Source organism: Caenorhabditis remanei, chromosome V, assembly GCF_010183535.1.
Source record: "Caenorhabditis remanei strain PX506 chromosome V, whole genome shotgun sequence".
Lineage (NCBI taxonomy): Eukaryota > Metazoa > Nematoda > Chromadorea > Rhabditida > Rhabditidae > Caenorhabditis > Caenorhabditis remanei.
The window spans coordinates 12376388-12398743 of record NC_071332.1 but is presented as its reverse complement, the minus strand read 5'-3'; the positions used below and the strand labels follow the sequence as shown (position 1 = coordinate 12398743).

At 37.0% G+C, this 22356-nt stretch overlaps 10 protein-coding genes across 10 annotated transcripts; 1 reads left to right on the top strand and 9 right to left on the bottom strand.

The window, feature by feature from the left end:
* Positions 1 to 371: 371 nt before the first annotated feature.
* GCK72_019321 (uncharacterized protein) lies at positions 372 to 1056 on the bottom strand (the record flags this gene model as incomplete). The annotated part of the gene is made up of 3 exons (XM_003115323.2): positions 372 to 567; positions 652 to 861; positions 905 to 1056. The coding sequence occupies 3 exons, from the start codon at positions 1054 to 1056 to the stop codon at positions 372 to 374; spliced, it is 558 nt and encodes a 185-aa protein (XP_003115371.1).
* A 477-nt stretch (positions 1057 to 1533) lies between these two features.
* Positions 1534 to 2239, bottom strand: GCK72_019320 (uncharacterized protein; the record flags this gene model as incomplete). The annotated part of the gene is made up of 3 exons (XM_003115439.2): positions 1534 to 1738; positions 1792 to 2007; positions 2109 to 2239. 3 exons carry the CDS (start codon positions 2237 to 2239, stop codon positions 1534 to 1536), a joined length of 552 nt encoding a protein of 183 aa, XP_003115487.2.
* A 144-nt stretch (positions 2240 to 2383) lies between these two features.
* On the bottom strand, positions 2384 to 2650 carry GCK72_019319 (uncharacterized protein; the record flags this gene model as incomplete). Its single annotated transcript, XM_053732974.1, has 1 exon — positions 2384 to 2650. The coding sequence occupies one exon, from the start codon at positions 2648 to 2650 to the stop codon at positions 2384 to 2386; it is 267 nt and encodes an 88-aa protein (XP_053581887.1).
* Positions 2651 to 3298: 648 nt separating this feature from the next.
* GCK72_019318 (uncharacterized protein) lies at positions 3299 to 3965 on the bottom strand (the record flags this gene model as incomplete). The annotated part of the gene is made up of 3 exons (XM_003115534.2): positions 3299 to 3527; positions 3570 to 3794; positions 3838 to 3965. The coding sequence occupies 3 exons, from the start codon at positions 3963 to 3965 to the stop codon at positions 3299 to 3301; spliced, it is 582 nt and encodes a 193-aa protein (XP_003115582.2).
* Positions 3966 to 5431: 1466 nt separating this feature from the next.
* GCK72_019317 (uncharacterized protein) lies at positions 5432 to 5671 on the top strand (the record flags this gene model as incomplete). The annotated part of the gene is made up of 1 exon (XM_053732973.1): positions 5432 to 5671. The coding sequence occupies one exon, from the start codon at positions 5432 to 5434 to the stop codon at positions 5669 to 5671; it is 240 nt and encodes a 79-aa protein (XP_053581886.1).
* A 464-nt stretch (positions 5672 to 6135) lies between these two features.
* Positions 6136 to 6957, bottom strand: GCK72_019316 (uncharacterized protein; the record flags this gene model as incomplete). Its single annotated transcript, XM_003115640.2, has 4 exons — positions 6136 to 6219; positions 6275 to 6417; positions 6472 to 6739; positions 6841 to 6957. 4 exons carry the CDS (start codon positions 6955 to 6957, stop codon positions 6136 to 6138), a joined length of 612 nt encoding a protein of 203 aa, XP_003115688.2.
* A 2063-nt stretch (positions 6958 to 9020) lies between these two features.
* On the bottom strand, positions 9021 to 11026 carry GCK72_019315 (uncharacterized protein; the record flags this gene model as incomplete). The annotated part of the gene is made up of 4 exons (XM_053732972.1): positions 9021 to 9117; positions 9546 to 9631; positions 9852 to 10167; positions 10872 to 11026. The coding sequence occupies 4 exons, from the start codon at positions 11024 to 11026 to the stop codon at positions 9021 to 9023; spliced, it is 654 nt and encodes a 217-aa protein (XP_053581885.1).
* Positions 11027 to 11573: 547 nt separating this feature from the next.
* GCK72_019314 (uncharacterized protein) lies at positions 11574 to 13340 on the bottom strand (the record flags this gene model as incomplete). The annotated part of the gene is made up of 8 exons (XM_053732971.1): positions 11574 to 11673; positions 11728 to 11810; positions 11854 to 12035; positions 12169 to 12448; positions 12493 to 12723; positions 12831 to 12939; positions 13100 to 13168; positions 13216 to 13340. 8 exons carry the CDS (start codon positions 13338 to 13340, stop codon positions 11574 to 11576), a joined length of 1179 nt encoding a protein of 392 aa, XP_053581884.1.
* Positions 13341 to 13803: 463 nt separating this feature from the next.
* On the bottom strand, positions 13804 to 15482 carry GCK72_019313 (uncharacterized protein; the record flags this gene model as incomplete). Its single annotated transcript, XM_053732970.1, has 6 exons — positions 13804 to 13909; positions 13956 to 14038; positions 14328 to 14672; positions 14717 to 14947; positions 15027 to 15255; positions 15415 to 15482. The coding sequence occupies 6 exons, from the start codon at positions 15480 to 15482 to the stop codon at positions 13804 to 13806; spliced, it is 1062 nt and encodes a 353-aa protein (XP_053581883.1).
* A 2010-nt stretch (positions 15483 to 17492) lies between these two features.
* Positions 17493 to 22218, bottom strand: GCK72_019312 (uncharacterized protein; the record flags this gene model as incomplete). The annotated part of the gene is made up of 12 exons (XM_053732969.1): positions 17493 to 17598; positions 17645 to 17727; positions 18129 to 18476; positions 18521 to 18751; positions 20985 to 21079; positions 21127 to 21211; positions 21254 to 21360; positions 21404 to 21504; positions 21547 to 21767; positions 21812 to 21972; positions 22015 to 22128; positions 22176 to 22218. The coding sequence occupies 12 exons, from the start codon at positions 22216 to 22218 to the stop codon at positions 17493 to 17495; spliced, it is 1695 nt and encodes a 564-aa protein (XP_053581882.1).
* Between the last annotated feature and the right edge of the window lie 138 nt (positions 22219 to 22356).

The window sequence follows — 22356 nt, the reverse complement described above, 5'->3', positions numbered from 1 at the left end:
AGAAACAAAAAACGTGAGCGCTCTCCCTCTCCGACACAAGATCAGTAGTTGTGCTTGACGAAGCATGTGTATTGATTCTTGTTATAAGAAATCACCTGTCTGTGGATTTATTCTAACCATGAAATTCTTTTTTCTTTTGTTTCTCTTGAGAAACTGAATACGGAACCTATTCTATCCGTTCAAAAGAGACATTGAAATGGTGCAAAGACTGAAAAAGTCTAAAAAGTTAGGGCTCGTCCCTATACCTAGTAGTTACTCTATGCTCATAACCGCTTGGATTTAATGTCTTTCGATTCATAAAAATATTAAGGTTTTATTCTATGAACAATCGATTTTTCAGAAAAAGAGCATCCACTTAAAACAGTTATTTTTCATTCAGAATATCGTGGAGGGAGGTCGAATCGGACTCGGTGCTCTTGTGGAAGGAAAATGTTGTCAAATGATGGGTCTCGTGGTGGTCCCCGGCATGGACGTTCCATTGGACGTTGCTGCTGTGTCTTTTTCTCTCCGCCAAAGAGGCAAACGATCAGGAACAGGACGACTCCAAGCAGGGTGTATGTGACGACGCTTAAAATATTTGAATGTTTTTGATAGAATTCTCAAGACAGTGCTGCTTAGAAATCTTTTTGAATAAGGAATAAGAGAACTCACTTTGAATGACTCAGCTGCTCAACACACTTTGCTCCTCTGCACGTTTTTCCCTGGTGACATCCGAAAATGGCTGAAGTTGGAAGTGTTCCGTTTTTGAAAATATTCCCCACGAATGGCCAATCTGGGTGGGATGCCATTATGATACAGGTTTGAGGGTGATCGGGAGATGGAGTGTATGCTCCATACCAGTAGAATGCAACTCCTTGGTAACTAAAAACTAGATTTATTTTTACGGAAACTTCTACTGTCTTACAAAATTGGGTGGCTTGGTTCTTCAATGACTTTGTAGTCTTTGAGAATATTGAGGAGTAAATCCATATTCTGTTGTTGGAATGGAGAAAGGGTTGTGGCAGTTGAAGCAGTGGATGTAGAAGCCAGTAGAGTCAAGATCAAGACAAGTCTCATCTTGAAAAGAATGAAGTGAGAAAGAAAATTTCTGATAAAACAAAACGAGGGGATGGGCTTGTGTGGAGGGTGGTTGTCAGGGGAATCCAGGCGTTTTATAGGTACAAATAAAAAGAAAATTGGATTTTGAGTTAGATATTCAGGAGGAAACAAGGACACAAATCTCACGAGGATATCGAGATTTTGTTTTGGAAGTGAAGGAAGATCCGGAAGAAAAGATCAAAGTTCGAAAAAATTGAACAATTTGGGCAACTAAAATTAAAGTTATGACATCTCGTGTTTTGGTTGACGGAGCATGACTTTATTAACCTGAAAAACATTATTTACAACTTCAGAAACAAGAATGAAAATCGAAGTACCAAAGGACCTGAAAGTGAGGTCATGCAGTCTTGAGACAGTTTAAAAACACTTTTCAACATGACTTATTTATTAACAGAATGAGAGTTTCTAATATCTCAATCAATTATAGAAACAGAATCATTCGAAATTCGTAGGATGCATCGGTGGAACGTCCAAACATCCATTCGAGTCTTGATGAACCACCACAATTGGGATGTAGACTGATCTCATTTCGGTATCCTGATTGACCTGTGCTCTCTCATCTTCTTCTTCTGTCCGTCCGATCATGTATCGAATTATGATTCCAATTGATATAATGGATGCAATCAGAAGGAGTACACACCTGAAATATTATAATTCCGAATTTTAACACAGTCAAGGAAACTAGGAACTCACCAAATCAGTCCAAGTGTGATCGATCGATCACATTTATACTTTCTACACAACTCATCAGTTTCACATCCGAATTCCACACCTGACACGATTGTTCCGTTAGAATAGAGATATTCTCCAAATGGCCAGTCAGGATGATTTTTCAGAAAGATACATTTCTTGGGTGTGGACGGAGAGTGTTTGTAGTGTCCGGGCCAGTAGTACAACATCCCGAAACGACTGAAAATTTGGAGACGTTCACATACAATTAGTGTTACATTCAATATTCATTGTTCTTATTTTCGGACTATTGGGTTGAAACGTATTGTCTTCCAACTTACGCGAACGGCACTGCTGGATCGTGAATAACAGTTACATTCAGTTTGGTCTCATTGCGATAGGTTACAGGTGATGGTACATCGAACGCAAACAGGGCGGAGAGCGATAGGAGAATAGGTGTTAGACGATGCATTGGTCTTGGTTGGAATGAAATTAGATTGATGAAAAATAACGAGATGTGAAGAGGAAAACAGAGGAGAAGTGGGAGATCGATTTGTAGTTGACTTCTGAGAAATACAAGTTCAGCAAGAGGAGATAATATAGAGAACAGAATGAATCAATTCTCAGGGTTTGGTTGGACAGTGATAACCACACTACTGTCCGAATTGTTTGGTGAAGGAGGTGCTGGTTGGTAGATAGCAATGAAGTCGTGGACAACCTCCCGGAATCTCGGATCCCTCTCCAAACAACGAAAACGACGACGGAGTCTTTCAATGGCGTTCCAGAAGAATACGGGGTATACGATGCAAGCGAAGTGAATGAGAAGAATTACAGTGCAAGAAATAATCAGGAACCAGATGGCAAAATGCAAGAACAACGACATAAAAAAGAGAAGAGTGAAGGGAAATGTTGGGAGCAAGGCTGGCCGTTGGGAGGATGTTTCCGTGGAGATTCGAAAAAATGAAGTCGTTGAAATTGAATGAAATATGGAAAGTGGAGTGCCTGTGTTCAAACAAATGCCAATTATAAATCCGTTTTTTGACGACGTGTCCTTGTTGCCTAGCTCGTTGGAAAGCATGTGACGTTATGTGCTCAAGGGTTCGAGAAAATGTTATTGAAGTCCGAAACAACTTCGTTCTCTATATAACAAGTTGGGAAAAAGAAATAAGAAAGTCAATATGATTATAGCCGTCTAGGCATTAGAGAAATTTAATACTGATTACAGTTCGACATGAATCTGGAGGTGTTCCATCAACACAGTAATGAAGTAAAATTTAGACCTATCAGACTCCGTAAACTCAATACGTAAGCGCTCATAAGGGAAAATAAAAACTTGATGTTATTTGTAGTTTTGTTATTCGGAGTTCATTTCTGTTGTTGGAATTTTTCTAATAACTGAAACTCCCATGTGGATTTTGTAGTTTTCACTGTACGACGAATACAACTTTTTATCAGATGAACGGATACAAATAACGAATTCTCGTACGCTTTTATTGGAATTTTGACAAAAATAGTGAGAGAAGTATAAGCGTTATGGAATATCTCTATCGATGAGATCCGTTGGTGGAATGAAGACGTGCTCTTTGGAATCCTCATCTATAAAACTCTCGGTAACTCCATCATCAACAATGCCTTCTTCATCAATTGCAGAGAGAACCATTCCGTTTCGTTCTGCCATTTCGAGATACTCTTCTTCTTCCACTTTTCGACAACAGTAGCAGATATTGAGAATTCCGACAACCACGCAGAGAATAATGATTCTGAGAAGTATTCAGACTTTTGATGAAAAATTCGTAACTTACACAGAAATAATCAAAGGGGATCTTATATCATCCGATAGACAAGTCATCACTCCACAGTTATATTTTTCTGGACAAGCGTAGTTCAATGCGATTGGTTTCGTTCCATTTTCATATCGGACGTCTCCAAACGGCCAGACGTACGAATCAATTTTAATTTCACAAAGAACTGGTCTTCCGATGGTTGCCTTGAAATGTCCATCCCAATAGTAGGTGGTGCTTCCAATTCTGCAAAAGAGGAGAAATACTAATTTATTTTTCAAAAACTCACTTCATTGGTACATCAGGATCCTCGATGTAAGCAATTCCTTCACCGGTGAACCGGAAGTATTCGGTGTATTGTTCAAACGGTGCTACGTGAATAACCACCAGAACCGAAAGAAGATACAAGAATCTCATGAAGCTGTAGTACCAATACCAAGAGAATATAAGTTTTTATCAAAGAAGCTATTTTTGTTGATTGGAAAGGGAGTGGTTTGATAGAAAATATGAGAGGCGGGATGCTCTCAGGTGAGCTTTTTCGTATATGTGCATCCGAAAATAAGTTATTTTTGATAGCATATGCGTTAGAAATTTTATAATTGGTGACAAATACATCAGACTGCAGACTGGATAAGGTGACAGAAATCAGTAATTTATGATGATATGTCTGGAGGATTAAATAGAGAAACTTAGACCCGTCTGGAGCTTTTGGAAAATTTGATAACCAAGAACAGAAAAAATATAAAGTTCTGAACACTTGAAAATTATCGTTCTTCTTTGAAAAAAAACTTTATTTCACCAAACAAAAAGAACAGAAATGAAGATTGAAAAGGAAACGTTGTGCTGCTCTGTTTTTATTCTCTATGAAGCACTTTGTACACTTCAGAAGTCGATCCTTTAATGTGACATGTGGTGTAGGGATTAGTGTATCGCACGTTGCAACATCCTTTATAGGTACATGAATGACAACCTTCGCAAACAGTATCTGTATCAGCCAAAGCTTGTTGGAGAAGGGCAAAAACGAAGAACAGAGCAATTAGAAACTTCATTCTGAAAAATAGATCAGTAATTTTCAGAAAAAAATAGGCTGAAATTAAATCTGGTGAATGAGATGACATAGAACCTCAATCGGGCCTTTATATACTCTTTTCGGGAAGAAAAATCAACAGAACATCATGCTTATTGTAGTAAAACTGGTTCCTTTTTAACAAATATTTACATCAAATCAAAATTTCAAGATCTGAAAGTTGATATTACAAAAACATAGAAACTGAAAACAAATGTGTCTCTAGTTTGTTCGGAGTGGACAGAACTGTAACGAATAGCAGGACTGGCAAGGAAATGATCAAACGATAAAGATAGTTCTGAGAAAGTGACTGATGGGAACGGAATCTTCCCACTCACTATCCATGTCATGATTATAATACTGTTCTGAGCCTGAAAATTTACTGAGTTTATCTTGAAAACAAAAACAGTTAAGCTTCTTACGAATTTGCGTAATGATGTCAAATGTTATTTCTTAGCACTGGCACTATTTCAGTTACGTTGGAAATCAGCTTGTTGTTGATAATTCAGTTGTTTCCTGCTGAAAGTCAAACTACATACAAATATACAGTATGATTTGTTTTTATTGAACACTGACCGTATCGTTAGAACTTTGATCAAAAGAAAAACAAGTTATGAAAATAAGGACCAGTTCTATGTTGCATCGTTCGTCTGTAGTCTGATGTTCCATGATTCCTCTGCTGAAAATTAGTATAAATGCTTCCAGGTACCGCTAATTTCCAGCATAGTAACTTTCAAGTTTAAAAAATGTCTCATCCCTTTTTTCAATAAAATAATTTCAGACTCCACCTTATCCATTCTAAAGATCCATTTTCAGGATGAAGTTATTCATTGTCGTTATTCTTGCTCTCACTCTTCTCCAACTCATCAATGCTGAAATATACTGTAACGATCGTGGAGAATGTGCTGGAAGTGGTGGTCCAGCTGAGGATACTCGTTGTGGAGGATGTCATTCATGTTCGTTCAAAGGCTGCTGCCATGTCAGATTCACCAATCCGTACACTAAATGTGAGATTGATGGGGCTCGTTCAGCCGAATACAAGGCCATCCATGGATAAAAAACAATGTTAACCCTGAAATTATCAATATGCCTACATTCTATTCAACCAATCGTTTTCTTCGATACGCATCAATAAAAATGTCGCATACCCCGAAGGCAGCATTCATTCAATTCGGTGTGTCTAGAAATTCAAAACAAAACAACATTGGCTATAAAAATTCTTTATGTACACCGTAAAAATGAAAATCTAGAGAAACGGAGAAAGAGAGGTGAGAGAAAAGTAGGAGATCATGGAGAGCTCATGGTTGGATTTCGGGTGAAAAAGGGGAGGAAAAAAGAAAAAAGAGAAAAAGTTGAATCGAAATCAAAAAAAGTAATTGTATTAAAAATCTGGATCTTGCTTTCTTCACAAGCCAATCTATCATTTTCATTGAAGAACAACACTGGATTTTGAAAATCTGATTTCGGTTCTTTTTTTTCTCTTTTCTCACAAAATAATAATTTCAAAACATCGGAAAAGAATTAAACTTGAAGAGATCTGCGTGGACCACTTGAGCTTGTTTCAGCTCCTTCGATAAGAGGCCGGTTTGAGACAAGAGTAGATCTCTGAAATTTTAAAATTAATGTTTTCTTATCTTCTTTTTTTTTTCAAAAAACGTGCCCTTTTCTGGATTTGTTCTCTTTGATGAAGTGTCACTAATTGCCATTTCAGACAGATTCCAATGATAAGAACGAAGAACTCAACAGTGGAAAGAATGATAAAAAACACAGTGCGATAGTGCTTCATCTCTGCTTCTGTTCTCTCTGAAATTTTTTATTTATTCCTGGACTTCAAAACACTAAAAACCAAAAACTCACGAGGTCCCCTGCCTGGTTTTCTTGAGTAGTCTTTCAAAGGAAACAGAGAAATATATACAACAATAGCAGCGATTTTGAGAAGCATTCCGATGAGAGCAATGAAGATAATGGGCCATTGAGTACTATGATAGTCACCACGAATTGAGCATAAAGCAAAGAAAAGAGCAAGAACTGGAACGAGCATACTCAAAAGTGATACTGGATAGAAAAAGATTGCTGGGAAGATTGAGACGAGGACGTAGAAGAGAATCAGTGATAAGGAGAGCCTCTGAAAAACATTAAACTTTAGGTCTAATTACGGATAAACTTGTGTTTTTCATTGAAATGGAATTGGATTGAAACAGTGCAAAATGGAAAACATGTACTTACCAAAACATGCGCGGCTCCGTCGTGAGGATGACCGTGTCCAGAGTGACTTGGAGCTTTCGAAGGCCTCCGTTCACATTGTGCATTCTCATCCACAGGTCTCGTATTGATAAAGATCATTTCTGAAAACACAATTGATCATAGAATGTTTTTGAGTGTTTTTAAGAAAGGATAGAAAAGAACGAAATTTAAAGAAAAGAAAAAAAACTTTAAAGAAAAAATATGTCATGAGAAATGATGAGTTGTGTGTGAAATGGGTACCTAGATATCGAGAGGACATAGAATGAGAGAGTAGTCAATGATCGGAATCTTTAGAAACAACTGACGATGGCTGGGAGGAGGCTATATGACCCGTCGTCCATCCGAGTTTTGAGAAATGTCAGTGATTATTTCGAGAGAAATAAGCGATAGAATGAGAGAGAGATCATCTCTCGTTTTCTTTTTCCACCCGACTATCGGCTAGTCCAAAAAATGTTTCTCGTCGGGGTGGTGGATGAGATTCCGGCAGCTCCTCCCTTGTCAAAGACCACGAAAAATCAAGAGACTCAGATTGATGGTCTATGTGAAAAAGAGAGAAATGGGTGACGGGGAGAAGCCTATCTCATAAAATTTTTTTCGAATTTTTGCAAATGGGACGAGGAAGAAGGAAACAGGAAGAAGAAGGCTGAAAATTGGAAAAATTGAGAATAAAGTCGGTGGAGCATGCGTGTGTTTTTTCTCTCCTTTGCCTCCGCCCAGCCTAGGATTTCCAAATTTCCCCTTAAATTTCCCTAGCCCCAAAATTTTTTGTGCTTTTTCCCGAAGTTGTCCCCTCCTAAAATTGGGGTCAGCTGATGTCTATTTTGTTTTTGAACTAAATTTTTCAAAGTTTCCAGACGAGAACACAGGAATTGGAGACTTGAGAGAATAAACATAAACAGGAGTTTTCAGTCGTTTACTGCTGGCTCCGGGGGAGAGAAAAATGACAATGTGTTCATTTGTTCTGTAGGTGGTAAAAATAGAACATTTCAAGCAGAAGTGTTTGATGCTTTAAAGTTCATCTTGTAAGTTATGGGGAATTTATCGCAACCATTTGTTATTTTTTCTAATTGTGTGTCATAATTCAGCTGGGTAATGTGCCTCATAACTGTTGTTGCTTGTACTGTTTCTTGTGAGTTGATTTCAAGAAGCTCTGAGTCTATAATCTCACAGCTTTCAGGAAATCGAGCAAATCGAAAAGTTCGGATTTTTGCGAAATGATTTCACATACTCAAAATGATTACTAATAGATGAATAGACATAGAGTATCAAGGAACTTGAGTTCTTCGAGAACTAATTTCTTTTTCCCCGCAATTTCAGTCGAAGGTTCAAAAAATTGCACCCAAAAAGATCCAGTTTGCGCACTTTCTGAGTCCGCGAAGACTGGACTTTGATAGATCCTTTGATTCTTTTTGTTCTATTTTCTATTCTCCACTCAATGCTAAACTCCTCAAAAACAATGAACTCATTCAAAAACTCACCTTCGCTCTTTTTTTCTTCCCGGAACCAGTTATTATTACACAAAAATAGAGGAGAATCGAGAGAATTGACCAAGAGACGTTTCAACAGAAACGCCAAGGTGCTAAATGATTCTATATTTTCTTTCAGGTGCCAGGTTCGAAAGGGACGTCAACTAAAATCTCAAATTACCTGAAAGTTTGAAAACTTTGCTCATTGATGTGTTCCGTGTGGAATAGTGCCAAGTTACGGGAATTCAATGATTAAAATATTTCCTATTTATTTGTTTAATTCACATTAAATATAAAAACCAAAAGATAGAAAAAGGAGAGAAAGTTTGAAAGGTCAGAATAAGAATCGCGGAAAAAAAAAGAAGAAAAAGAACCCAAAGTTTGCGAGAAAAGGCGGAGCCTATTTGACGCTGCGGGTGAGGATACAAAGGATTACAATGGGGTTAAAATTGAGTCAGTTGAAAAATGGAAGAAGTGGAAAAGTTGCCGAACATGGAGATGATCCAGAGAAGAAAAAATGAGAAGAAAACAGACGAAAATGATTGATTGTAAAAATCTCTTGAAATGGAACGGATAGAAAAAAGTGGAAAGAAGAGCAGAAAAAAGAAAAAAAGAAAGTAGTATGACAGAAATGGAAAGAAATAAGGGAACGGGATTGGTGCGGGAGAGTTGATAAAAACTATTTCAGTCCTTCATTTACTTCCTCTTTTGTCTTTTTCTCGTGGCTGGTTTCTCCTTCCGAAGAGAAAGTGGACGTTTCTTTTTGTTATGACGGAAGTATAAGTTGCAAGCACTGAAAATTTTTTGACATTTTCCCTGTTTCATTTTTTAACAGTCCTACAAGATTAGAGATTTTCCGTTGTGTATTTGTTCCTATCTAGATCTCCAACCCGATTTCAATTCTTCGTTTTTCAAAGAACTCTCAGAAATGTAAGATCTCAATCCAATTACGCGCCATGTCAACCCACGCATTTGAACACAAAAACTGAGCAAGAAAACAGGTAACTACCTATAATTTCCGGCCGCTCTTCTCCATCTCTTTCCCTTTTTCAAATCCCATTCAACTTTTAAATAAAAAAATAAAATTGGTGCAAACATTGGTCACAAGTCAGTCATTTTAGTTGGTCTTGGTCTTCGTCACATACACACATTCGCACTTCAATCATCACTCCCTTTGGGACTCTTTTGCTGCAGTGTACTCTGGCCCCAATTTAGACTCACTTGCACTCGAGATCCCCATTTTCATTCTTTCGCCACAGAGTTGTTTCATTTGTTGAACAATTAGAACATACGACGTCTCGAGATGGCTGAAATAATTGGAACTTTGAGAAAATTTGGATTATGGATTGTTTTCTGTTACTAATGTAGAGCGAGGTGGAAAATATGGTTCTATAATTTTTGTCAATTAAACTGGGATAAGTAGCCTAGACAATGCGGACAGCATATAATCACAGGGAAGTTGCAAAAGCAGGTATTAACAACACTTAACCTTACCACCTTTCTCACGTAAACCTGTCGACGATTTACCTTCGCGGAGTTGGATTTCTGTTTCACTTCGACCACAGTATCCGGGCTTGACGAATCATTTCCATTTTCCGGACCCGTTTCATACGAAGTCTCATAGCATGAGCTTGTCATCACTTCTAGAGGACTTTCTTGAAGTTGTTCTGGGAATGTCTCCTGGAACACTTGGGGTGGGACGCCTTCTGGAGGAATCGGTTGTTCGGTATAGGGATTGGGTAACGGATAGTTTTGAAAAACATCAAAAGGCTGAGGAGTACCGTACTGCCACGTGTCGAAGAATACGTGTTGAGGTTGGTATACGGGGTAGTTGAGGAGAGGGCTGCAATTTTTTGGAATGGGGTTCTTCATTTCACTGAAGGTAATAAATTTATTCATGTTATCGAATTATTTTACTGTAAGTTACTGTTTTAAAGTTCCAATGTTTTCCATTTCAAAAAATTCATGAAGTATCCTCACCTCTTTCACTTTCTAAACCCCCGTCTTCTCACTAATGCTCTCGGTTTTCCTCTCGCACACCGAACTCAACGAAAAAAATGGTTGATTAATTCTTTAAAATTTACCTTGGAGCATATTGATCATATAAATAAAAGTCTTCCATTCGATTTCCTGATATAGGATTATTGATTATACTTGATAAGGAAGGAAGTGGCTGATGGTCTACAGAGTTCTGTGGGAGCATGTTTAATGGAACGATACGGGTGGCAGAAGAACATAGAATGACTACGTTACAGTCCTACCAGAACAAAGAAAAAGAGGTGAAGGGAGAGAATCAGAGAAGAAGACAAAAAGGTCATTCTGCTCGCAGTGATAAGATAGGCGGGTGATGAACATAGACCTGTGTGGCTCATCGCCATTATTAGTGGTTTATGATATAACGACTGAATGAGCCGGCAATGTTGAAAAAGGGAGAACAAATAAGAGTTGCTGGGAGAGTAGTTTATGGATAGTCGTAAAAAATGGAGTGTGCATTAACGAGAAGTGGCATGATAGAAGGAACAAAGGTGAGAAGGGTAAGGTATTAACTTTGACAGGTAGCAAGAATGACATTCTGCTGTCCATGGCAGTTTTCGACTTTGTCCTCTCATAGGAAGTTCATGGCGATCGTCTGGTCTACGAGTAGTTTCTCTGTCTCTGATTGACGAAGAGAGTGCTTCACGACGATCATCCAATTTGAGCATGTATACTTTTCGTTCGATTACTTTAGTTTGAATAATTTTTTCAAAAAATCTTTCTCCACTGGAAGCCTCTCTCTTGTCTGGAAAGGAGCCATAATTGTACTGTTGCACAATAAAGGTCTCAGAACCAATTGCAACATCTATAGACTCATCGAAAACGCATTATTTACTTACATTCCGCCTGCCAAATCTCTAAGAAGACACCAATATTATCTACGCTGTCATGCCGAAAATAAAAACAAGCCTAAACTCCAGTTTATAACCAACCGTACTCTCAATTGATAGAATCCCCTACTGCTTCACCTTTTCCGATTGAAATTTCTTGCCGGTCTTCTAAAACTAATTTAAAATATTTTGAATTCTTCAAATATCTAACTGTCAACTTTTCTCACACCTCTTTTTCTGTATACATCTGATTTTTAAGTATTAGTGGCGTCAGCCCTTCCTTCAATAAATCATCAATAAAGTTGTTTATTTTTACCTAAAAATTGTTTTCTAAACAACTACATTTAACAATGGGGAAAACTATATTTAACTGCCAGTTGAACCATCACAAAAACAATCCCTTCGTTTCGTCATACACCCAGTCGTATGCTTTATCCATGTCTGCTTTGCAAAGTCCCCCCGTGCTATGACATAACCCTTTTCCTCTGAAAATAGGAATTTATCAAAAAGTTGCAACTGATAGTTATGAAATTACTTACCCAATTCGATCTACACATTTATTGATAACATCTATAACATTGAGAGGAACTGCTGGTGGGGACGTCCCAAAGATATTTCGGATCTGATTCAAGTTTTTCAGATACTACATATGTTTGAACACTTACTGTTGTTTTCATATTCTGAATGTGTTGTGAAGTGTTACTTGGGAAGAATTGGAATGGTTTTGAGACTCTTTTCTCTTTGAAATCCTTCGCATTGAATCTCAAATGTATGAGTGCTCCATCGGCGTTTTTGGACTTTTTAGATTGATCTATGAAGCTTCGAACCCAGTGAACTTGACACAAATCTATGACTGATGCATTGAATATGTACTGAAAATAAGAGATTCGAATAGAAGGAGACATTAAAAACCTTTCTCGGGCCTCCTCTTTCAAAGAAAATTGGTTTCGAGACACCAGAGAAGTCAGAAGAATAGATACTTGGTTCCATTGCCACGTAGTTATTCTCAAATGACAATGCTCCAACATCAGTGTCGACCATCTCTTTCAATGCATATTCCAATGTTGTTCCATTCCGTGGAACCATTATTTCATCAAAATCAGCAATCGATCCAACTGATGTTTTTATGTCAAGCACACATATATTCATCGCAAGGAAATAAGAAAATATGAATGCACTTTCGTCGATTTTCGGATATTTGTCAGCAGCTTTTATCGGAAGGTCTCCGAAGTTTGGCCAAGACCGGATTTCCAGAAGACCCTATAAATCGAATAAAATTGTGGGTAATAATGAAGAAAACCTACCAAATTCTGATAGTAATCAAGAACTTTTCGTGTATCTTGTGTAGATGAATGATAGAAAACGATGAAACGAGTTGCTCCTTGGGCTCTCCATGCTTCAATATACAGTACAATATTCTGCCATTGAGTATAGTAATACACAGGTTGAAGACATAAAGTGATTCCTTTTTCGTATCGTCTATCGACATCTTTGATAGAAAGTTGGACTTCTCGTCTTCCCATTCGAAGAATTACCTGGAAAAATATAACATTTTATTTTCTCTGAACTCATAATCTCTTTTAGGTAATCTTCTAATCTTTTTATGATTGCTACCTATTTCTGCTCCTCTTTTATAAGATACCTTGGTAATTCCCCCAGTTGCTGTAAGTTCAGCAAAGAAAGTGTGAGCCACGTAGAAGCATGGTTTAGCTGGTCCGTAAGTCGATGGGCAGTTTCCTTCCAAAGAATCACTGTACATTTTCAGTTTGATTGGGGTTTTGATTCCCTCGTAAAACACATCGACGATCAGAAAATTTGCTTTATCTGTGCATCCATTCAATGAAAAAATCCGAAGACGTGGCGGGTTGCTCCTAGAAAAGTATGAACAAGATTACTAAAGCTTTGAAATACCTGTGATCTACATATGCATTATGGTAGAATATAATTGGAAATGATGAGTTGATTTGACCATTCAAAACACTGAAAGAATATACGGGAGAATTCTGAATTGAACTGAGGACACTTACTCTTCTTCCTCCTCCACTTCAGTATAATAACTTCCCAATGATTTTTTGACGTCTTCAAGATAAATAATTACAAAAAATATAAAGGCTAGAAAGAATACTAGATAGGTAGTCCGGCATGTGAACATGATGTGAAAAAGTTCAGAAGTTTTTGATTCAACAAGTTGTGAATTGTAAGATCAAGAAGAAGGTAGTGTGTGTGTTGGTTGATTTTAGTTGAAAAAGAAAATGGTTTCGGGTACAGTCAACAAAAAATACAAAGAAACGTTCATGAAAGAAAAGGAAAAAAAGCTATGAAAAAGGTTTCCCATTGTGTTCCATTGTTATCAATAGACAGTTTTTCATTCGATTATACTGTGTAGAAATCCGTTTGTTATGAAAATCAAGAGATATTTGCGAAATTTTGGAAGATAACGCTGGCAACCATTCATTGAAGATGAAACAAAAAATACTTAACGTGAAAAATACTTAACATTTAAACTTTGAAGAAATTTTATGAATAGCTTTCTTCAAGTTTGCACCACTTGTTATAAAAACAAATTTATTGGTGTGTTCTATCTGGCGAATTATTACGAGAATCTTCGAATCCGATTAGTATTCCCCTGCCAAAAATACTCCTTCCGTTTTATCATAAACCCATTCATGGACTGCATCCATATCTGGTTTGCAAATAGCACCGTGACACATGCCTTGTTTACTGAATGTTGATGTTGGAAAGTTATTGGGAAAAGGGAGGTTCTTACAACATTCTTTGTCCACACTCAACAAAAACATCCAAAGACTCCAAAGGTACTGGTGGAGGAGAACTTCCAAAAATTGTTTGAATCTTAAAAGAAGAATGAGCAGTATGTTATCATGTTTAGCCTACTGTCTTATGCATATTTTGAATATGTTGTGAAGTGTCATTCGGGAAAAAATGAAAAGGTTTCGAAGTTGGTTCATCATCAAAGTCTTTCACGTTAAATCTCATGTGTAGAACTAAGCCTGCAGCATCTTTAGTAATTTTTGATTTGTCTATGAAACTTTTAACGAAATGTACTTCGCACAAATCAATAACAGAAACATTGAAGACAAACTGAAAAACTATTATATTGGAGTCAATAACAAAAACTTACTTTAGTTAGACCTTTCTTATAAAAACTAGGAGATGATACTCCAGAAAAGTCAGAAGTATAAATACTTGGATTCATCGCAACATAGTTTGATTCAAACAAAAGAGCTCCAACATCAGTTCCACTCATTTCTTTTGTTGCGTAGTCTAACATTGTACCATTTATGGGAACTATAACTTCATCGAAATCAGCAACTGTTCCAAATGTTGTTTTGATGTCGAGAACGCATATGTTCAACGCCAGGAAATACGAAAACAGGAAGGTATTGTTGTCAATGTTTGGCTTCTTATCCACAATATCTTTATGAAGATTTCCGAAACTTGGCCAAGGTCTTAATTCAATAACACCCTGAAATTCAGTTGTTGAAATTTGGCGAACATTAGTGTTCTCACCAAATCCTGATAGTAATCAAGAACTTTTCGAGTGTCTTTTGTAGAAGAATGATAGAAAACTATGAAACGAGTTGCTCCTTGGGCTCTCCATGCTTCAATATACAACACAATATTCTGCCATTGAGAGTAGTAATACACTGGTTGAAGACACATTGTGAGTCCATGTTGAACAGGTTTATGTATTTCTCGGATTACCAGATCAACTTTTCGGAGTCCCAGTTCAATCACCACCTGAATAGGTATATTTTATATGACTTTCGTTTGTCTTCCACTTTTTTCCGATTAGTAAAGTTCGGTCTGTGTCACCTACCTTCGTCAATCCTTCTGTCACTGATAGATTTGATACAAACGTGTGTGGAGAATAGAAGCATAATTTTGTAGGTGCCCAGTCAGCTGGACAGTTTTCATCTAGTGTGATTCCGTAAATTTTAATTCTTGTTGGAGTTATTTTATCCTTGTAATATAGATCAACATAAAGAAACTTATTGTTTCCAAGGCATCCATTCAAAGAAAAAATTCGGAGACGTGGTGGCTCAGTTCTGAAATAGTGATAACATATGCGTCTTGAAAGCAAGTTAGTTGCCTGTGGTCTACATATGCATAATGATAAAACGTGATAGGAAACAAATCATGAATGTTCATCTCTGGACTCCTGAAGTAGAACATCACATTGTGAGTGGTTTTAAAGAAAAACAGACCTAATCTGCAGCACATTCCGTAGATTGATTGAGTAGTTAGATTCCAATAAATGATCGAATCGAATCATCATAAAGATAAACAGAAAAGCAGAAATTATAATTAATGGCGACTGGTAAGTTTTCAGAAGATTCATTTTTTTCTGAACCAATATCTGAAACCTGAAGAGTTGAAAAACACTCATTTTGATAATTGAGAGTTATGCGTCAGTAATAAAGTCAATTATAATTGAAAATTCATTATTTAGGAGAAAAACGGAAAGAATAATCTTCAATGAAATCTGGAGAGTTGTGAAGGGTGTGGTTTAAAAAAGAAACGATTGATGACCCCATTATCTTCCTTTAATATTATAGATACGATCTTGTTGGTTTCTTCTTGAAGTCTTCCAAAAGAACAGCTTTTAGAAAAGAAACAGCGATACGTTATATGAATGTTCCCAGTTAAACCGTCAGCAGCGGCCTTCAAGAGTAGAATATCTAAATGCAATAGTGATAATTGTTTTGTACTAAATCCAACAAATTTTGTTTTTTGTACTAAATCCAACTAATCTTTCCTTTACCACTTATCAATTATCTATTTCTTCCCTCATTTATTAAGCATCTCTTTCATTTAAATCCTGAAACTAATTCATTTACACGTATCAATGGTTCACACCCTTCGATAAAATAAATTAAAGGGGGATGGAACTATTTCCAAAATATTTGATTTTTTATATGGTTCGACGCAGCATGGATGGGCCAATCGAAAATCCTCTTGGAGGTAGGTCCGAAAATCGATCTAAAAGAAGTTATTCGCGAAAAAAGGGCCAAAAGGGAGGGTTTCGTGGTGCTCTTTTCTACCTAGTTCAAGGGTGAAAATTCTCATGGTGCGCGTGAAAAAATATAAAAGTAGAATAAAAACGTCAATCTTTTTCTCAAATGAGAATAATTGAGAATTGAGAAGGAGAAAAATGTATGAACGCTGTTTCTATGACATAGATAAGTAAGTACTTTCTGTCAGACTTGTCACGGGCCGGGCCGGGCCGGACCGAAATTGGATTTTTTTCGGCCCGTGGTTTGAAATTCAAAAATGTTTTGAACTAAATTTTTTTGAATTTTTTTCCAAAAATGTCGAATTTTTGACTATACTTCAAGATTCAATCGAAAGCTAGTTATGCATCAAGAAAGTTCATTATCCTATGGTTGGAATATTCATCCTTCGTTTTTGTTATTTTTTTATTGTTCAAATTTTGTTGATTTTTTGTTTCTGAATATTGATGGCAGACTTTGTTGTGCATTTTGTGGTATTGAACAAGTTCATCAATAAAAAAACGGAATCGTGAACCGCACAACTATTTGGAAGTGAGTTGGCAGTAGAAAACTCCAAGTTTTGGCGCAAAGTCAATTAGTTTCAAAATGCTTTTTCCATGTCGAGATGTAAAGAGGGTTTGTGTGTTTTGCAACAGAAAACTGAAATGACTCCAGTTACCGAAAATCCGGTGAACCGAGAAGTTTGGTATCAAAAACTCGCAAAAATTTTTTGAATGCCAAACTCCGGGCCGAAAAAATTCCAATTTCGGTCCGGCCCGGCCAGGCCCGTGACAAGTCTGACAGAAAGTACTTACTTATCTATGTCATAGAAGCAGCGTTCATACATTTTTCTCCTTCTCAATTCTCAATTATTCTCATTTGAGAAAAAGATTGACGTTTTTATTCTACTTTTATATTTTTTCACGCGCACCATGAGAATTTTCACCCTTGAACTAGGTAGAAAAGAGCACCACGAAACCCTCCCTTTTGGCCCTCTTTTCGCGAATAACTTCTTTTAGATCGATTTTCGGACCTACCTCCAAGAGGATTTTCGATTGGCCCATCCATGCTGCGTCGAACCATATAAAAAATCAAATATTTTGGAAATAGTTCCATCCCCCTTTAAATTAAATCAGACCTTATTGTCGCGTGTTTTATTAGAAAAACAGTAAAAATTTGTTTTAAGAGAATGACGTGATCTGCGACAATGAATCATCATTCGGTTTGGGTTTGTTTCAAACATGTGCACAATAAGAAACTTTGTGTCTCAATTATGTGAATAACACATTCGATCAGTACTCTCCTGCCAAGAAAACTCCTTCCGTTCTATCGTAGACCCATTCATGAACTGCATCCATATCTGACTTACAAGTTGCACTGTGACACGTGCCCTCATTCCTGAAATTCGATGATTGAAAACTATTGGAATCTAAATATATCTTACAATGATCTTTTCTCACACATATTGAAAGTATCCAAAAACTTCAAAGAAGCGGGTGGAGGAGTCTTCCCAAAGATAGATTTCACCTGAAAAGGAAGCGATGTTGATCAGTTTTTTGTAACTTTATTCCATACTGTTTCATGCATGTTCTCAATATGGTGTGAAGCGTTATTTGGGAAAAACCGAAAAGGTTTCGATATTGTATTTGCTTTCAAACTGTTTACGTTGAATCTTAAATGAAGAAGTGCTCCATCTGATATTTTAGTGATTTTTGATTTGTCTATGAAACTTTTAACATAATGAACGTAATGAAAATCAATCACTGATGCATCGAAGATAAACTGAAATAATAAATATGAGATGAAACTTTTGAACTTACTAGCGAAGGCCTCCAGGTGACCGTGGAGATCTCAGCTTTCCAACGATATAGGCCACGTCCCGAAACTCCACAGTCACCTGGAAGCCTTCCCTAGTTAGAGTGTCTCACCTTCTGTGGACCGACTTTAGAATAAAATGTGGGCGAAGAAACTCCAGAGAAATCCGAAGTATAAATCGGTGGATTCATTGACACATAATTGTTCTCAAATTCAAGAGCCCCAACATTAGTTCCTGTCATTTCTTTTGTTGCGTAATCTAATGTCGTCCCGTTTAGAGGTACCGCAATTTCATCAAAGTCGATGGCTGCTCCTATAGTGGTTTGGATTTCAAGAATGCATAAATTTAAAGCAAGGAACTGAGCAAATATATATGCGCTATTATCAATGCTCGGATATTTGTCTGCTATATCGTTTGGAAGACTTCCAAAACTTGGCCAAGGTCTCAATTCAATAACACCCTGAAATTCAGTTGTTGAAATTTGGCGAACATTAGTGTTCTCACCAAATCCTGATAGTAATCAAGAACTTTTCGTGTGTCTTTTGTAGAAGAATGATAGAAAACGATGAAACGAGTTGCTCCTTGGGCTCTCCATGCTTCAATATACAGTACAATATTCTGCCATTGAGAGTAGTAATACACTGGTTGAACACACATTGTGATTCCTTTTTGAACAGGTTTATGTATTTCTTGAACTGATAGCTCAACTTGTCGGAGTCCCAGTTCAATCACCACCTGAATCGGTGAAATTTATTGGGCTCTATTCCAGTTTAGATGTCCTTTGAAAACTCGAACGTCCCAAAAAACACTTAGACGTCCTTTAAAACACTTAGACGTCCCTAGAAACTCTTCGACATCCTTTCAAATGTTTAGACGGCCCAAAAAATATTCAGACGTCCTTTGAACAATAAAAAAACCAAAAAAAACTGTTTTGAGTAACGTCTAAGTGATTCAAGGGACGTCTTACTAGTTAGTGTTTTTTGGAACGTTCTAGTTTATATGTGTATTGAAGAAAACCATGTGTATTGAAGAAAGGCACCGCTGGCATGTACTAGTTTCAAGTTTTAAATATGACCTACTTTTGTCAATCCACCAGTTACAGTCAGATATGTTTCAAATGTGTGTGAGGAGAAAAAGCATGGTGTTGCCGGCCCATAAGCTGATGGACATCGTGTTTCCATAGGGTGTCCATATACCTTCATTCGTGTGGGTGTCCTCATTCCTTTCTGATGAATGTCTACATTCAAATATCTACTGTTTCCAAAACATCCATTTAATGAAAAAATCCGGAGACGTGGAGTGTTGGTTCTGAAAAATGATACATCATTCATCCATTACAATACTTTATTACCTGTAGTCTACAAATGCAATATGGTAAAATTTAATAGGAAACAAATCATCCACATTGCGTTCTGATGCTCTGAATAAACACTTTTCGATCACCTTGTACCTTTAAATAGAAACTGACCCCATTTGAATCATATTTTTCAAGCTGTTTGAATAGTTTTCGTTTAATAAATTATCGTTTAGGACAATGAAGAAGACGAACAGAATAACAGAAACAATACACAGTGGAGATTTGAAGGTTTTCAGAATAACCATTTCGTAGGATTTCTGAGAAATGGTTACAACTGACCTTTTTTTGTTGGTTTTTAAAAGAGGATAATACAAGAAAGGTGAATGTATCGGTTCTTCCAAAGAAGAGAAATACGTGGATACAAACATTTAAACAATCTTCAATGAGATCTTTGAATGCTGATAAATCTGTTCCGGGATTAAACTATAGATATTCTATTGAAAGGAATGGAATGAACTTTCGTGAGGGATTGTTTCGGAAGGATTGTATCTAGTCTCCCCCTTGTAATGTATTCCTTTCGTTAACTTACGATCGTTTCTATTGATGGATTGCTGAATACGGCTGGACATAAAAACATTTGGAGTGTTAATTCTGAAAAATGATGCATCATTCATTCACCACAAGAAATTGTTACCTGTAGTCTACAAATGCAATACAAATGCAATTCGGAGATAAAGTCGAATTCTTACTGTAGCTAAAAGCCACATAAGCAGCAAACAAGTACACAAAAAACTCAACCAGCCGTTTTCTTCCGAATTCAGTAAAATTTAAGAGGTCTATAAAAATTCTTAATTACCCCAAACTTATTTTAATATTTAAGAAGATCGTTTTTTTGGTGAAAACATTCAAAACATTTTTACCGCATTATGCGCACAGAAGACTTCTGGCGCTTTTCCTGTCGCGCTGACCCATTAAATATGGATTTTGGAGTGAAAGGGTGGCGTGTTAGTGGCAACTTTGCAACTTATGTTTATATATATTCTGATTTCCAAAATCTCACTTTCGGATTATAACCTCACATTCAGTATTCTAGATTTCACTATTCAAAATCAAGGTCCCGTCTTCCTAACATCAGAATCTTACTCTTGGATTCTGAAATTTTAATTCTTGCACCCGACTCTTCGTACCCAACTTCTAACGTCCGGATTCTGGCTTATAGCTTTAGGCTTTCAGATTCCAAACTGCAGGTTATGATTACCCCATTTTTATTCTAAAGTCTTGTCTCTCAGATTCTGACTTCCGAAATTTGACTTATCGAATCCCGGATCCTGAGTTCCAGGTTCCGACTTCCGGCTTCCAGATTTCATATTCCAGATTTTGTTTTTTTGAATTCTGACTTCTAAACTGCGATTTCAAGATGCTCTCGGATTTTGAAACACAGATTCTGACTTGCACATTCCAAAGTACCAAATTTCGACTTTTGGATATTTTTAATTCTACCGAGATCTTCATTCAATTAAAAAAATCTTATCAATAATCCCCAACTATTATCGTGCTATTATCATTTGCAAACTTCAACGGAGTCCAGCTTGGCAAGAAATAATCTTTTATGTTCACTTCCCCGAATTTCTGCAACAAAAATCCATTAGTCTTCTAGCTTTTTTCTCTTACATAAGCTCCAACATAATTCACTCTCATATCCATATAATATACTTTATTATTGATGGAAAAATACCCCAACCACCATCCGAAAGTCGATTGGGAAGCTAAAAGAAAACCTTCTTTCTTTGAAGTTAAAAATGTCAAAACCAACCACTAAGCAGGAAAACTTCACAATTTGATTTCGAGTACAACATATCGTCGGATGGCGAGTTTTGGGAGATGACATGAGTGATATTCTGAAATGTTTTCAGGTGAAATCATGTAAACAGGAAACATACTTTTGATATGTTGTCCTTGCCAAGGTTAGTATCATCGAAAATACTTTTCATGAATTCGTGATCATCTCCGAAGTAAACCACTGTTCTTTGTGTTTTTTCAGTGTTTTCTGGAAGAATTTACTTGGTTCTTAATCGTCCTCAGTACTGTACCTTTCTCCATAATATATTCCACTGCATTCCTTATGAAATGTGCATCTGATGCCTGAAAACCAGCGATAAGGAAATCTCCTCGCCGCACGTGAACACACATCCTGAAACAAATTGCGCTCTTGTGTACTCTGGGTCTTACTCACACATGTGTCTCTGCATCTGATTTCGGGAGACCTGGAAACTCTGCAGGTGATTCTTTCAGCCAACTCAACTGCTCATCCCGCATCCCCTCGAAATACTTGTAGCTCTGATAGAATTTTCCAGTCAGGTGGATATGCTCATCCTCGATATTCGATAAGACACGGGGGTCTTCATAGATACAACAACGAGTGTGGAATACTGTATTGCGGATAGTTTTGGGGACCTGTAAGAGGTTATGGACACTGTAGACTCTATACAATAGCCTACCGCTCTATTAATAACTAAAAACTGGTCTGCAAGTCCTGGAGCCGTCTTTTTAGTATCCTTCAAACACCACTTATACCCAGCATCTGCCAAGAAGAATACGGGCGTCCTGTTGAGAGACCTAGCAATTCCTATCAAGGAAGACAACTCGAATAGGTGATTCCCTGAAGCCAAAACTTGAATTGACAAACTTTCAAACAACTCACCTAGCCTTGCCCTGGCTTCCAGCTCACTCGAAATATACCTTCTGAAAGATGATTCTTTTGTAATAACCAACTGGGACTCCGTATAAAATTCATTTAAAGTGCTGAGATAGAACACTGAAAAGAAAAATAATTCTGATAGACTTTTTCAGGCACACACATACCTGCAGAAAGAGCCAAAATACCGAATACAAAGGGATAAAGCATTTTTATGAAATGGAATGACGATGCTTAGGCCGGGGTGGATGTACCGTAGCTCAATAAAAATTAGTTTTCAAAAATAACAGAAATAAACATCTATAAAAAACCGACAAGCCATTGTTATTTTGAAAAATATTGAAAATC